This window comes from Gopherus flavomarginatus, chromosome 9 (assembly GCF_025201925.1).
Source record: "Gopherus flavomarginatus isolate rGopFla2 chromosome 9, rGopFla2.mat.asm, whole genome shotgun sequence".
In the NCBI taxonomy this organism is placed as follows: Eukaryota; Metazoa; Chordata; order Testudines; family Testudinidae; genus Gopherus; species Gopherus flavomarginatus.
In genome coordinates, this window is record NC_066625.1 from 34,482,449 (window position 1) to 34,498,525 (window position 16,077).

General features: G+C 62.5%; 1 protein-coding gene across 3 annotated transcripts in view; it reads right to left on the minus strand.

Moving 5' to 3' along the window:
* CORO7 (coronin 7) overlaps positions 1-16,077 on the minus strand; it is a 182,941-nt gene that overhangs the window by 4,484 nt on the left and 162,380 nt on the right. For all 3 annotated transcript variants that reach the window (XM_050968142.1, XM_050968144.1, XM_050968143.1), the window contains 12 exons: positions 15,844-15,989; positions 15,393-15,488; positions 13,215-13,355; positions 12,102-12,216; positions 11,680-11,855; positions 10,921-11,029; positions 9,828-9,914; positions 9,295-9,437; positions 7,625-7,729; positions 3,116-3,201; positions 1,996-2,137; positions 1,104-1,193 (listed from right to left, as the gene is read on the minus strand). In XM_050968142.1, the coding sequence (XP_050824099.1) occupies positions 1,104-1,193; positions 1,996-2,137; positions 3,116-3,201; positions 7,625-7,729; positions 9,295-9,437; positions 9,828-9,914; positions 10,921-11,029; positions 11,680-11,855; positions 12,102-12,216; positions 13,215-13,355; positions 15,393-15,488; positions 15,844-15,989 (1,436 nt within the window). The remainder of the gene's footprint in view (positions 1-1,103; positions 1,194-1,995; positions 2,138-3,115; positions 3,202-7,624; positions 7,730-9,294; positions 9,438-9,827; positions 9,915-10,920; positions 11,030-11,679; positions 11,856-12,101; positions 12,217-13,214; positions 13,356-15,392; positions 15,489-15,843; positions 15,990-16,077) is intronic.

The following is a 16,077-nucleotide window of genomic DNA, read 5'->3' on the forward strand; positions in this document are numbered from 1 at the left end:
GGTGCCTGCCCATGGACACCCATGCCCAGGGAGGGATGCAGTGCTTCTGCCCGCCCCGGCCAGCGTGCAGCGAGAGGGACCGCTGCAGACTCCAACAGCCTGGGGGGCAGCTGACAGCCTGGACTTGGGGGTGCGGGGCTGGGGGCACTGCCAGAGGGCTTCCCCTGCACACACGGGTGGGCAGCACCACCTGTCTCTGGAGTGGATTCCTCCTACAGACGTAGCACGCGTTTACACCCGTGTTCCTGCACATACCCCATGGCACCACGAGGCCCTCCAGTGGCCATGGCGGGGAATTGCTGTGCTATAACGCCTTGAGCACTGGAGAGAGTGACTCCCCTGGATGGCCACTAGAGGGCGGATTTGCACCTGCTATACAAGGTCCCAGCTGCAGAAGGACTGACAGGGAAGAGGAGGGGTGAGGTGGGAGTGGATCTGTCTGGGGATGTGGCCCGGTCTCCCGGGGATGGGGTTACACAGCCCGTCCCTGGGCTGCTGAGCACTGGGCTGGTCAAGCCCTGCGGAACATGTGATCGGGGACAGCCCTGCACTGGGACCCCTGGGGTGCAGAGGGCTCTGCTGTTGCTAGATCCCGGCTGTGCCTGCTCTGCCATGCTCCGATGCAGCGATGTGGCCTGGACCGGGACTGTGCCCCTGGTGTGACAGAGCCACCATAGCCTGGGGCTGTTCGAGCCAGGACAGCTGGCATGGAGCACTCAGGTCTCCTTGCTTGGGCGGTGGATACAGAAATCGCCCCCCATGCACAGATCAGGACTGAGCTGGGAAGCAGAGGCGTTGGGGTCTCTGCGCTCATCAGCGGTTGGGAGATCCAGCTGTTCCAACCCAGCCAGCCGGGCAGCTGCCCCATCCACCCAGCCTCACAGAAACCTGCTGCCAGCCAAGGAGGGCAGCAGCAAAGGCAGGCGTTGCCAGGCCACCTCCAGGCCTAACTTGACTGGGGGAGGCCAGGGCACACGCTGCACAAGCAGAGCTCAACTGGGGGCGGCTGGAGCCCCTGCCTTTGTGAGTGGGCAGCTGGCCTGGTACTGCAGAGGTTACCCTGCTCACTCTGCCCAGGGCCCTCTCCCCACCAGCCCCGGTACCTTGTGAGGATCGCTGGAGGCGAAGCTGTTGCACTCCAGGAAGAAGGGCGCCTCGGGGACCAGCTCGTAGACAAAGACTCTTGTGTCACCCTAAACGCCAAGGGCAAAGAGAGTCGCGTGAGGGGAGAGCTGGTGATGTACGGGGTGCGGACAGGCCGGGTGCCGATGTCTGGGGGGTGGGGAGGGCTGCCATGTCCCCTTGGCATTGTCGTGGTGTGTGGCGAGCCAGCCGGGACGCAGCAGCCTCCTGGCATCACGGGGAGGGAGGCCATGGGGAGGTTCCGTGGCGGGACCCAGAGGAGGAGCAGCCCCCAGCTCTCCAGGGCCGGCTGCATTGAGAGCATGGCCTGAAGCTTGGCCGCCGTGGGATGGAGCCAGTGGGACTGTCCAGGCCAACAGCCTCCCAACGGGGGTCCAGGCAGGGAGCTGATCCCCTGCGCAGGGAGACTCCACTCCATCATCTTGGGGCCGAGCCCTCTGGAGACCCCCCACCCCAAACAGAGCGTGGTCACTGATGCCCCAGTGGCCAGGCACAGGGGCACTCCCTGCTGGGCTGCCAGGCAATGCCTCTCCCAGGCTCACACCCATGTGCCATGCCCTGTGGGACAGGCAGAGCCCAGACGCTGCTCAGCCCTTTCTCCAAAGCCACGGGCTCCTCAACTGCCCAGTGGCCTGGGGCAGCCCCACTGGTATCCTGGCACAGTCTGAGGCCTGGCAGCTCGGCCGGGACATGCCATCCGCAGCGACAGTGGAGAGATGAGAATGGGGCCTGTCGCACTCCTGGCTCCACCGGGACCTCGCTCTGCAACTCACTTCCAGGTTGGCTCCTATGCCCAGCCCCTGGCAGGGCTGGCAAGGAACTGGCTGAGCTGCCCCTCCACCAGACACTCACCTTGCCGGTGAGGAAGACCACGCTGGTGTCCGGATCGTAGAAGGGGATGAGGGTGGAGGGAGCCGTGTCGATGCTCACCACTGCCAGAGGCCCAGCTGCCAGGGATGCTGCATCAGACAGGTACAGCTGGCGCTCGCTGCGGCTGCGTAGAGAACATGGTGCGGATCAGCAGGGCCTGACACCAGCTCACCACACAGCTGCCCTAGCCCTCCTGCGGGAAGATGCTGCTCCCTTGGCGATCCCATTCCTGGGGCACTGCCATGCAGGAGGCCAAGCGGCATGGAGGCCAGCTCAGCTCAGGCTGTGGCTGCCTCCCAGTCCGGATGTGCACCGGGCCGGGCAGGGGAGCTGAGACACAGGAATTCGCAGGCCAGGCAGGGAGATGGACGCAGTGCCAGGGTGTTGACCTGGTGTCTAGATAAAGGCCAGGTGCAGAGCAGGGCGGATGGATCCGGCTTCAGGGCCCAGGCCTGGCTCCCGGCGGGGAGATCTGCAGAATGGCAGGTGGCCCTGCCTCCTGGGCCCCTCGCTGGGGCAACCTCTCACGAGGCCTCCTGTTGCGCTAGCAGAGCCACCCCGCACCCAACCTGGTGCAGCTGCAGGCTCCTGGCTGGTCCCCAAGGACCCCCTGGGGCTTCCTCTGCAAACCGGCTCCAGTGTCCCAGGGAGTGCGTGGCTTGCTCGGGAATGCAGCCCCGTGGGGTGGCAGGGCCAGCATGCATCAGCAACCTCTGGCTCCATAGGCTGATCTGGGGTCCCCAGCAGAGCAGTTATCCAAGCTGGGACTCTGCAGCATGGTCAGCCACGCAACCCAGCCAGGAGATGACTGACCCCCTGGGTGGTCCCTCTGGGGAGGGTGTAGCTGGGTGCCTGGCTGCTCCAGGCACTGGCACAAAGCTGGCATCCCTCTCTCCAGAGCCTTGCCTTGCGGAGCAAGCGGCACAGCCTGGCTGAGGGCACTGCGATCAGTGCAATTCAGCGCCACAGCCTGCATGTGGGGTCAGCTGCCGTCTTCCCCCCAGGGGTGGCTGCACTGCCAGGACCATGGCAATTGAACTTAACGCAGGGCCATGACCTGCACAGGTGACTGCCGGCTTGGGGACACAGCACCAGCCCTTACCTGTCGAAGCCAGACACCAGCAGGAAGCGGCCACCACAGACCCAGACCAGCCTCGCACCTCGCCCGCCCTCGGGGCCGGGGCCTTCCTGTGGCGGGGAGAGAACCGTGACTCTCCGGCATACGCCCTCCATGCTCCCTGTACAGCTGCCTCCACCATGGCCAGTGGCAAAGGGGAACAGGCTGCGCAGGGCAGATTCAGGGCAAGACGGGGAGGCAGGAGTGGAAGCACGTGACTGGCTGGGCACAGCAGAGCACACTGCTTCCATGCTGCCCACTCCCCCTGCTACCAGCCAAGCACCCAATGTTACGAACAGGGAATGTTCTTAATGTTTTTTCTGAATACTGTGTTGGTGCCTCAGTGTCCCCTATGCAGTTCTTAATATCTAGGTGGTGGAATAAGAGTGTGTGATTGCTGCAGAGGAAGGGGACAGTGCACCTAAATGCCTGGCACTCTGTCTCCTAGCAGCTGATGGCCTGGGCCCCTTCTCTGCAAAGGTGCCAGCTGAAGGTGTTGGAAACAAAGAGGTGAGGTGACCTCCTGGCCCAGGAAAGGGGCTGAGCAGAGAAGAGGGGCTGGAGGGGGTTGTTAGTCTGGAGCTGGCTGGGGAAGAGGAGTGAAGTGCAGATGTGGGGGTCTGGCTCACTGTCCCCCAGAATGGACATGGCCGAGGGGGCCTGTTCGCTGTACCTACAAGCTCTGTTTTAGACCGTGTTCCTGTTATCGAATAAACATCTGTTTTACTGGCTGGCTGAGAGTCACGTCTGACTGCAAAGTGGGGGTGCAGGACCCTGTGGCTTCCCCAGGACCCCGCTGGGGCGGGCTTGCTGTGGGAAGCGCACGGAGGGGCAGAGGATGCTGAATGCTCCAAGGAGAGACCCAGGAGGTGAAGATGTGTGAGCTTCTTGCCCTGAACAAGTCTGCTCCAAGGGAGAGGAGGCTCCCCAAAGTCCTGACTGGCTTGGTGGGGAGCAGTTCCAGAGCATCGCCCAGGGACTCTGTGACAACTGGTGGCAGAGGTGGGATGTACTGCACCCCGTGAATGGCGCTGCTTGCAGTAAGTGACTGGGGAGCAGTAAAACAAAGGCGGGATAATGAAGACCAGGTGAGCTGAAGGCTCAGAGAGGGATGGTTTCAGGGAGCGGTTAACCTCTGGGAGTGTGTGACCAGCGAGAAGGACTGTTGGAGTAATGGGGTACTCCTGAGGACTGCAGCGAGCTGTCTCAGGGGCGGAGGAGCTTGCAGCTTGACCCTGGGAAAGAAAAGGACTTTTGTAGTAGCAGGGTTCCCCTGGGGATTGCAGGAGCAGTCCCGGGGCGAAGGAGTCTGCAGCTGACCCTGGCAAAGAGGTGGTGACCACGAGAAGGGCTGGCACACCAGGGGTTCTTCCTGGAAACCATGGGGGAGCCAAGAGCACGCAGGCCTGTGAATCCAGAGCAACTTGGGAATGGTGAAGTGATGGCCTGTCACCATCTCCTTAAGGAGGACATTGTGATCCTGTGCACAAATAGAGGGTTACGCATGGGGACGTTCACCAAGGCACAGTTAATCGTGCAGTTGGAGGAGGAGGACCGCTCTGAGGAGCAGATTCCAGACCCAGATGGGGCTACAAGAGGATCTGGGAGCAGCTGGAGCAGCAGCCAGGCATCCCCGAGAGTCTAGTCCCCAACCAGACGAGGGTCTTCATGATCGGCTTCTCCATCAGGGGATCAGAGACGGATGGGAGCAGAGTCCGAGGGAGCGAGAGGACCGTGAGAGAGAACAAGAGCCTGAGCAAAAGCTGCAGGAGAAGCAGCAGCAGCAGCAGCATGGACTGGCGATGGTGGAGTGGAGAGACATAGGGGGCTGCCCAGGGGTCAGTGGGGAAACACACCTGGGGTGGCGAAACCCCTGGGACAGAGAGAACTGTGGTGGTACAGCCGCAGATGCTGAGGAGCTGTGGGACCTGGGTGAAGGTCCCTGGGGTGAAGCCCCTCACCCTGCCTATGGCCCGGATCCCTGTGCAGACCCAGGAAGGGTCGGGCTGGCTGATAGTTGGTTCTCCAGGATATTGGCTGGGAGGCCCTGTAGGGGGATGACTGTGTCTCTTTGGGACAGGATCCAGGCCCTGCTCCTGTAACGGCCGAGGATTTGAATTCAAATCCAGGGAACCAACTGGATAGGATGGAAATGGTCAGTGAAAATGTAAATTACCTGGCTGGCAGCGGGGAGGGGCTGCAGGGCTCAAGATACCTGCCTACATGTAACCAGCCCCCTGGGTCAGAGTGGGAGGGAGAGATGCTCCCCGCCCCCCTGCTGGCTCTGATGCTGTGACCAAAGCAAGGAGCTCGCTGCCTGCCTCCACTGGGACAGCAAGGGCAGTGCTGAGCACGGGGGGGGGGGGGGGGGGAAGGAAAGGGAGGGAGCTGAGATCCCAGCTGATTGGGGGGACACCAAGGCAGGGCAGGGCAGGTCGGCTGCCAATCAGGTTTGCCTGGTCCAGACGTGCTGCTGAGAAGTGATTACACAGCAGGGAGGGAAGCTACCAGGGACAGGGCTCAGGGGGGCTGTGACTCCAGGCCCAGCCAGCGAGAGGGAGCAGGTCCCACTCCGTGCCCCAGCAACTGAATCCCAGACCGAGCTGCAGAGGGATCCCTCCTTGGAGAAGCTGAGGGAACTTGCTGGCCACAGCGCTGCAAACCCTTGGGGAAGGCTGCAGGGACAGAGTCCTATGGGAGAACGGATTCCTGTACCGGAAATGGGCTCCCCAAAGGGAAGTAGAACTGGGAGGAATTGGGAGGCAGCTGGTGGTGCCCCAGGAATCCACAAGGGTTCTTCTCTTTTGAGCTGCTGTATGGGAGGAGAGTGAGGGGACCCCTGGACCTGAAAGGGGAGGATTGGGAGAAGGGGGAAGACCCCCCTGGTGGATCTCTTCCCTGAGGTGGGAGCCAATCTCCTCATCAGGTGTTCCCCGTTCAGAGTCACTGAGAAAGCAACCCAGAACCTGGAGAGAGAGGTCAAGGACATGCTGGCTTTATATGTGATCTAGTCGTTTTACAGCCCATGGGCCTCACCCGTGGGGCTGATCCTCAAGAGAGATAGGATGATCTGGTTTTGTGGGGGCTATCAGAAGCTTAAAGCCATCACAGTGTCCGATGCCGACCCCATGCCTAGGTCTGGGGAGATTCTAGAGAAGCAGAGGGCAATGGAGAACTTGGCCCTGGCAGACTAATAACAGGTGCATCTTTAGCCAGACATGGGAGGAACAGGGGTCCCAGGTGAAGAGGGGGCTAGGCTGCCTCAAGGAGGTGGGACTGACAGTAAAAACTGGAAAGTGTAAGGTGGGGAAGGCAGAGGTGGTGTATCTGGGCCACAAGGTGGGAAGTCGCTGCCCAAGCCCAGAGCTGGACAAAGCCAAGATGGGGGCTCTTAACCAAGAGAGCCCAAATCGCAGACCCAGGGTGCTGGGAGAAGACCCCGTCCCAGTTTGAACCCCAGGGGTATTGGGGTGGCAAAACCTTCCCACATGCGACCTGCGAGTGCCATCAAGCACACCTGACCTAAGGGAGGGTGTGAGACTGGACTGTCCTGGTATAACTCACACCAATGAATGGGAGAGATGCTGGAGCATCCCTGGGAACGTTGGTGGGTTCGAACTTCCCCAGGTCACTGGCTGAAGTGACCTCGCTCAGTTCAGTCTTGAAGGGGGGAGAGATGTGACGAACTGGGAATGTTCTTAATGTTTTTTCTGAATACTGTGTTGGTGCCTCAGCATCCCCTATGCAGTTCTTAATTTCTAGGTGGTGGAATAAGGGTATGCGATTGCTGCAGAGGAAGGGGCCAGTGCACCTAAATGCCTGACACTCTGTCTCCTAGCAACTGATGGCCTGGGCCCCTTCTCTGCAGAAGTGCCAGCTGAAGGTGTTGGAGACAAACAAGTCAGGTGACCTCCTGGCCCAGGAAAGGGGCTGAGCAGAGAGGAGGGGCTGGAGCGGGTTGTTAGTCTGGAGCTGGCTGGGGAAGAGGAGTGAAGTACAGATGTGGGGGTCTGGCTCACTGTCCCCCAGAATGGACACTGCCGAGGGGTCCTGTTCGCTGTACTTACAAGCTCTGTTTTAGACCGTGTTCCTGTCATCTAATAAACCTCTGTTTTACTGGCTGGCTGAGAGTCACGTCTGACTGCAAAGTGGGGGTGCAGGACCCTGTGACTTCCCCAGGACCCCCTGGGTGGGCTCACTGTGGGAAGTGCACAGAGGGGCAGAGGATGCTGAATGCTCCAAGGAGAGACCCAGGAGATGAAGATGTGTGAGCTTCTTGCCCTGAACAAGTCTGCTCCAAGGGAGAGGAGGCTCCCCAAAGTCCTGACTGGCTTGGTGGGGAGCAGTTCCAGAGCATCGCCCAGGGACTCCGTGACACCCCCATAGGGACCCCTGTGCCCCACAGCTCTCTCCTGGTCCGCCACAGCTCCATGACTAGCTCCATCATGCCCTCCCCTCCACCTCCCCCACAAGAGGAAGCGACTGACCCCTCACCTGCTCGGGCTCCGACGACTGGCGGGGCGCATAGACCCGCACTCTGCCATCCTTGCTGACTGTGGCCAGCTTCCGGCCATCCGGACTCCAAGCCAGGCTGAAGATCTGAAAGACACCCACTGCCTGCATCACGCATGTCCTGGCCCTGGGTACCGGCCGCGTGGTGCTCATTGAGCATGGTAAGCAGGGAAGGGCTGGCAGCGACGGGGTGGGCAGACTGGGGCTCCCCAATCCAAGCTGCGACCGTGAGGAGCCGGCTTGGGAGAGGCTGGCGAATCACGCTGGAAGGGTTAAAGCAGAGTGGGGCAGCATGGACCGTGGCAGTGGAGGACCTCTGCAGGCAAGGGGAGAATCAACAGGGGGCCTGCTGGCTGAATCAGCCTATGTGTGCCGGAGAAGGGGGCCCAGCCCCACGCCGGACAGCCACAGACCCGCTGCGGCTGCCTCTGCCAGGCCTCACTCCCATGCTGAACCTGTGCCAGTTTAAATCAGTTCAGCTATGCCAGTCTCCCCCCATGGAGACGCTCAGATTTCCGATTGGCACTTGTAGCCCACGCCCAGTGTGTCCCACGCAGCCTGGCACCGGTACGGGGACGTGGCTCTGGACACGCCAGGCTGGCCTGCACTCCTGAACCACACCGGCTGGGGATGGGAATCCTGAGGGCACGCAGGGTGGGATCTGGCCGTCAGTCCCACAGACAGGCCCCCCAGAGACAGGGGCTCCCTTAGCTCAGGTCCCAGCCTCCCACATGCCCACAGGCAAACAGACACACCCGGCAGGTGCTGATTCCCACACCCTGCCAATGCGGTCCCATCTGTCCCGAGTCCTGCTGGGGAGTGCAGGGAGCGGCCGTGGGCAGAGCCCTCCTAGCACTGTCGCCATGAGGCTCAGTGGTCCGGCTGAGACGTTGGCTGGCAAAGGCCAGTTAGGATGCAGTGCCTCTGTTCTGGGGGCGTATACACTAACAGCACTGCTTCGCAGTACGGCTCCTGGCTTTCCGCTCTCACCTGCCTTCACCCACATTGACCCTGGGACAGTGACTGGAGCTCACACCCCTGCAGCCAGAGCTCTGCTGGTGCCGCCCTGGGCACGAGCCAGCAGCCGGGCCGGGCAGGTGCTGCAGCCCGGAGAGTCAGGCTGGTCTGGGAGTGGGCCAGTGCCAAGCTCATCTGGAAGGATCCAGCTGGAAGGAGCTACCCCCCTGCGTGGGTTTCAGGGCTGACCCCTGGCACACAGAGGGCTGACACGCCCCAACTGCCAGACACAAGCTGTCCCCTGTGTTCTTGGCCACGCTTGCCTGGCTTAGGGTCCCAAGGGAGCATTCTGGGAATGACCATCTCTCAGGAGGGGTGCAGCCTACAGCAGGCTGTGGGGGATTCTCATCTCCCTGGCTATGGCCAGCTGCACATTTATCCATTTTAAAAAGCCCTGTGTATTTCTCCGGCAACGACAGCCACACTCCATGTCACTGACTGCACCCTCCCCTCCTGCATGGGCTGCGTGGGGCTGTTGCAGTGTGGGGGAACTGCAGGCCTTGCCTGCTCATGGTGACTCCTTTCCCTTGCCCCTTGGCACATCAGGGCATCCACCAGCACCAGCCTCCCCCTGCCTTCCCCACACAGATCCCCACGGCAGGCACTGCTTTGCCCTGGCCTCGCTTGCCCCCTACCTGGTCTCGGTGCCCCCTCAGGCACAGCTCCTCCCTGCCCGCCTGCAGGTCCCAGATCCGCACGCTCATGTCGTAGGAGGAGGAAGCCAGTATGTCTGCAGCCAGGGGGTGGAATTTAAGGGAATAGATCTTCTCTGTGTGACCTTGGGGAAAAGAGAGGGGAGATCTCCGTGGCCTGGCATGGGCAAGGGAGCCAGGGCGCGACAGGAGCTGATGTGCCCTGGTGCTCTGTTCAGATCCCCCAAGCGCACGGCATGTGAAGCCCAAAGCAAGGAGCCGGTGAGCCTGGTCTATTGAAACGAGGCTTGGTTAGACGGACAGAGCGGTGACAGCGCCAACGCCCCATCTGCACCCCACCGGACACCGAGGGAGCCAGCCAGCTGGCAAATCCTGGGGCTCTGTCTCTCCAGCAGTGCTCCTGTCCCCTCCGGATGGTTTGCTCTGCAGGCCCCAGCTTAGAGACGGGCTCATCAACTGAAGGGAAAGCTTGGCTCCAGCGCAGCATGACTGGTAGACACTATCACAGCCCTTACCTCTGAGCACAGCCTCAGGCTCCAGCAGCGTTTCCTGCAGCCCGCCGGGGGGGATTCGCCACAGTCGGATCTTGGCATCGTCACCCGCTGAACGCCCGAGGTGGCCAAACAAGAGACAAAGAATGAGCCGGGCGCTAATGGGTGCTGGGCACCAGTGCCTGGAAGTCCCCAGGAGCAGGCAGGCGCTAACAGCCTCTGCCCCTTGGGATGCTGGGGCCTTGGGCAGGCAAAGATCAGGGATGTGAGCTGTCCTCTGGGAAGGACAAGGGGCCGAGGCAGCAGGACAACCTGAAATGTGTCCACACCCTGAGTGGCCCCCAACACGTTTTAAAAACTGCTAAAACTTCATTTTCAAGCATTCCTAAAAACCTCCCACTCCCATTTCCCAGAGATTGCTTGGCCTGTTTTAATCACCCGCTGAAATCCGTGGAGAAGGGACCCAGCCAAGGAGCCCCAAGGCAATGGCAACAATAGTTGGGAAACAAGCACATTCTGCACTTGTCGGTTCTGCTGGAGTCAGTGGCATCAGCCTCATTCCACAGGTGGGGAAACTGAGGCACGAAACCCTGTCCTGCAGCAGTGACTGTCCCGTGGCTACCCAGAAAGTCAGCGGCAAAGCTGAGGCTAGAACCCAACCTGCCCGACAGGTCCTGAAACAACCACTAGACCACACTGCTCAGGATCAGGAACTCACTAGCCTATGAGAGGAGATTTAGCAGTAATGGGAAGCAGGGGGACCAGATCCCAGGGCTGGGAATCAGAGATTCTACTCCTGGCTCTGCCACCTAGCTGACCTTGGGTGAGGGAATAGAAACTGTGCCTCAGTTTCCCCATCTGTAAAATGATATTACACAGATTCCCTTTGTGGGTGAGGTGGAGGAAGGTCTAGGGGGCTTACTGAAGGTCTACAAAGCGTTGGAGATCTGTGGAGGAAGGCACCAGAGGAGGGCAGCAGTGTGTCCTGGAAGGGTGAGAGCATCAGACAGCCCTGGACATGGGCCTGAAATGAGGAGAGTTCTCCCAGGCCAGCAGCACAGCCCCAGCCCCCGCAGTGGGGAGCCGGGCATTAAGGGAGGACAGAGAGTTCACGCACCTACTGCAAGGCGCTGCAGGTCGAAGGGGTCCCAGCAGAAGTCTGCAACCGGCGTCCCATTCTCGATGGTGGGCACGGACGTGTCAGGGAGCCGGCCCGGCTTGGAGAGCTGCAGCAGAGCCCAGCAGTCAACGCAGCACAGCAGCTTGGTTACCTTCACCCCATCCCCAGGCATGCTCCAGCGGAGAGGATGGTGCTTTGCTTCCTCTCTCCCCCACCTCCCATCTCAGCACCACCCTCCCCAGGCCATGTGTGATGAGCCTTGGTGGCAGCAGTGTGTGTGCGCGACAGTGCCCTCTAGTGGCTGGGTCACAGAGGGGATTACAGATCCGCTATTGCTAACACCTAGGGGATCGGCCCTTCAGTGCAGGCAGGCGGGGCTGGGGGGTTTGACACCAGAGTTCTCACCCCATATGTGTGATCTCCTTGGGGACATGTGCCCGCAGCACACTGAGCTGTCAGAGTGAGGCTGGCTGGGGGGAGGCAGGCACCACACCCAGGAGCCCAGCCCCACTGGGCCCTCTGCGTGATACCACGGTGCCGGGGCCTAGGCCAGCCAGGGAATGCAGTCTCAGCAGTGCCTCCAGCCGCTCCCCTTGGGCAGCGAGCAGCAGCCGCAGCAGAGCGGGCCACGGCTCTTTCAGCCCTGGGGAGGGGCTGGGTGGAGGCACGCTGGCAGGGAAGCTTGCCCATCCAGGGCCCACACCATGCCCATGCCATGGCAAGTCCCAGCAGCGCTCAGCCAAGCTGTGCACCTACCTCCAGCACGGCGATCTGCCCGCCTGCTGACAGCAGCGGGATGGCAACGCGGAGCCGGTTGGCGCAGATGCCGTCGCTCTCTCCTGGTGTGGTGAGGTTTAGCCCCTTGAGGTTGGTGATGTGGGTGCTGCGGGGCAGCACCGTACCCAGGGTGTGACGGAACTTGGAGCTGGGCCCTGGGGGGGATGAGGGCAGGAGTGAGGGATTTGCCTCCAACCAGGGCAAGGCCTCACGGACCATAACCAGTTCTGGCTGCCTGCCTGGGCTGAGGAAGAGCTGGGCGCCAGCTGCCGCTCCTCTCTCTGCCCATCTTCCAGGAGACGGCAGAGTGCCCTGGGCATCACAGCCGCCTTGCGCCCGGCTCCAGGTTGCACCCACCTGGCCAAACGCCCCCGCCCCCGTGAGCGGCTACTCGCACTTACCCAGAATGCTCTGCAGGGACTTCTGACTGGGACTGGGGCTGGTGGTAGAGAGAGATGGGGCTGAGCTGGAGGGAGAGCTCAGGGAGCTTGGGGGAGACGAGAGGCCACTGCCCTCCTGGGGGGAAGAACAGACCCCACAGTGAGTCAGGGGGTTAAACAGCCTGGCCAAAGCCCCAGCCTTCCACCCAATGCAGCCAGGCAGGGAACCAGACAGTGGTCAGGTGCCAACCCATGGGGGATGGGAGCTGCAGCTCCTGGGAGTCATCAGGAATGGAGGGTAGCTGGGAGAATCTAATGCTGCGCTAGAATAGCCAGGGGCTGCTGATTGGATTGGAGAGTATTGGCAGAGCTGGGGGGCAGGTCGGGATTCAAGGGTGTTGGCAGAGGTGGGGACAGCACTGGCAGAGCAGGGGGCAGCACGGGCAGAGCAGGGGGCAGGCCGGGATTGGAGGGTGTTGGCAGAGATGGGAGGCAGGTTGGGACTGGAGGGTGTTGGAAGATGTCGGAGCAGGGCTGGCAGACCTGGGGGGCAAGGTTGGCAGACCTGGGGGGCAGGTCAGAATTGGAGGGTGTTGGCAGAGCTGGGGGGCAGGGCTGGTAGAGATGGGAGGGGCAGGTCAGAATTGGAGGGTGTTGATAGGGCTGGGGGGCAGGTTAGGATTGGAGGGTGTTGGCAGGGCTGGCAGAGGTTGGGGGCAGGTTGGGATTGAAGGCATGGGCAGAGGTGAGGGGCAGGGCTGGCAGAGCTGGGGGGCTGCTGGTTGGGATCAAAGGGGCAGCGTGTGGGGTTATAGCACTCAGACACTGGCAGGGGTGTGAGATCCAGGCTGCCCCCGCCCTCCACAAGCCTTTCACCCCACATGACACTAATGCCCCCCCCCAACCCTTTCCGTGGCTGTCTGTCACAGTCCTGGCCCCACCCTCACTCCTGTGCCACCCTGCACACACCTGCCCAGGTTCTGGGGTGACTGCCCCAGCACCCCAGGCCAGGAGTGCCCCACGCCCCAGTGCACGCTGGGAGCTTGGCAGCACCCCAGCGATGTGTCAGTGTGTGGGACCCCGAGGCAGCCCATGCCCTGTGGGCTGGCAGCTCTAGCAAGGCCCATCACTCACACTCCTGTCCACATCCCCAGAGCGGATGGCGGGCTGCTGGGTGGTGGGTGGCGCAGGCTCCTCACGCTGGGCAGGGGGACACAGGCAGGAGGTGAAGGTCTCTCGGGGCCTGCGGGCCGGGTTCAGGCTCATCTTCTCCACCTAACGGGCAGCAGCAGAGGGTCACTTCCCAGCACCGTGGCTGCCACCCCAACCCCCTCATCACCCGCAGGGCGCTCTCTGAAGCCTACAAAGGGTGGCGCTCCCCGGAATGGTCACCCGGGGGGAGGAGGGGGGCAGGAGCCCCAGCCTGCTCTACATGGGGGCGGATCCCAGAGCTGCCACCGCCGGCTCAGCGATGGTGGGAATGGACAAGACGCTGACTCTGAAATGTCACGTCATGGAGACCCGCCTTGGCGGTGACCAGCCTCTTTGGCGAAAGCCATAATAGCACTGGGTAGCACAGTAGCCTCACACCCCCAGCACCAATGGGGGGTGGAAGGCTCACACCAATGGCACCAACGGGGGGGCCCTTGTACTCCAGTACCAATGGGGAGGGCCTCAAACCACTGGCACCAACAGTGGGGGCTCACGCCCTTGGCACCAGTGTGGGGGCTTATACCACTGGTGCCAATGGGGGGGCTTCAGGGCCAGTGCAAGGAAGTTTCGCGCCCTAGGCAAAACTCCCACCTTTCACCCTACACCCAGCTAACCCCCCCCAGCAGCTAACTCAGCCCCCCACCCGGGGACCCCCTCCCACAGCAGCTACCCCCCCAACCGCGACAGCTAACCCCTCTCCCCCCCATCCCCCACAGCAACTAACCCCACCCAGGGAGACTCCCCCTGTCCCCCTTGGCAGCTAACCCTGCCTGGGGAGACTTCCCCCCTCTTCCCCCCCCCCGGCAGCTAACCCTGCCTGGGGAGACTTCCCCCCTCTCCCCCCCCCCCGGCAGCTAACCCTGCCTGGGGAGACTTCCCCCCCCGGCAGCTAACCCTGCCTGGGGAGACTTCCCCCCTCTCCCCCCCCCCCCGGCAGCTAACCCTGCCTGGGGAGACTTCCCCCCTCTCCCCCCCCCCCCCCGGCAGCTAACCCTGCCTGGGGAGACTTCCCCCCTCTCCCCCCCCCCGGCAGCTACCCTGCCTGGGGAGACTTCCCCCCTCTCCCCCCCCCCCCGGCAGCTAACCCTGCCTGGGGAGACTTCCCCCTCTCACCACCCCCCCCCCCCCGGCAGCTAACCCTGCCTGGGGAGACTTCCCCCCTCTCCCCCCCCCAGCCCCAGGACAGCTAACCCCTGCCTGGGGAGACTTCCACCCTCTCCACCCCCCCCCGGCAGCTAACCACTGCCTGTCGGGAGACTTCCCCCCTCTCTCTCCACCTCCCCCCCCCCAGGCAGCTAACCCTGCCTGGGGAGACTTCCCCCTCTCTTCCCCCCCCCCCCGGCAGCTAACCCTGCCCTGGGGAGACTTCCCCCCTCTCCCCCCCCCCTCCCCCCGGCAGCCTAACCCTTGCCTGGGGGAGACTTTCCCCCCTCTCCACCCCCCCACGGCAGCTAACCCTGGCCTGGGGAGACTTCCTCCCCTCTCCCCACCCCCCCCCGCAGCTAACCCTGCCTGGGGAGACTTCCCTCCTCTCCCCCCCCCCCCGGCAGCTAACCCTGCCTGGGGAGACTTCCCCCCCCCGCAGCTAACCCTGCCTGGAGAGCCCGCCCCAGCTCACCTCGGCTCCGCCTCCTCCACTGAGCATGCTGGCGCTGCTCTAATTCTCCGCCCCACCCAGGCTTGCAGCGCTGATTGGAGGAGACTTAGAGCTGGGCTGTGTGCTCACTGGAGCAGGCAGAGTGGAGGTGCGCTGGGGCGGGGAGCTGTTCCCGTATGTTCCCCCCCCCGCCCATTAGTGCGGGCGGTTCTCCCCGTGCCCCCTGCCCCAGCTCACCTCCACTCCACCTCCTCGCCTGTGGGGACTTTTAGGTGCCCCCAACCACTAGGTACCCTAGGCGGCCGCCTAGTTTGCCTAAATGGTTGCACCGGCCCTAGGGGGGCTTCACAACCAGCACCAATGGGGGAGCTCGCACCCTTGGCACCAATGGAGGGGAAGGGCACCCCGGCACCAGTGGGGGTAGCAATGGAGAGAAGCTGTAGAAGTGCCTCTCCTCAGGCACCCCGGGTCTCCGAAGGCCAAGTCAGCAGCTGGGTGGGTACCTGCTTGTTGTCCCCTGCCCACCAGCCCTGCGCTGATACCGCGGGGACGGGCCCAGTGGAATCCGGGAACAGATCTTCGTGGAACTCCTGCAAGGACTGGAAGAGACACAGGCTGTAAGTGGCACTGAGCGACCATATGCCAGGGAAGGGCTGGCATGATCCCGCCCCCTGGCAGGACCATCGCTGTGAGCATGAACCTTACTGGGGAGAGGGGGTGCAGGGTAAGACTCAGTCCTGCTCTTCAGTAGCCAGGGCAGCTGGCCACACCTGTCCTGGGGTTCGCAGAGGACCTGCTGAGCCATGTGCTCCTGGGAGCGAAGGGACAGAGCACGGCTCAGAACCAAGCCCTGAAACGGTTAACATCATCCTTTGGAGTTAGGCCAGCTCCCGGTGGCACGGGGCTGCCAGATATCCGTGACCAGGGCTGCCCTGGCCCCCCACGCCAGCTCACCTTGCGGGGCACCGTGTAGCTGATGGGAACAATGAAGCTGTCCGTCAGCTGCAGGACTCTGAGCACCTCGCACGACATGACGTCCAGTGCCCGCTTTGGCACCAGGGCGGCGCCCTTGGCCTTGCCCTCTGTCAGACACTGTGTCACTAGTGGGAAATGGAGACATGGTGTGAGTGGGGCTGTGCTGCCTATCACCTGGAGGAGGCTGGAGAGGCCGGGCAGCCTGCGGGGCTA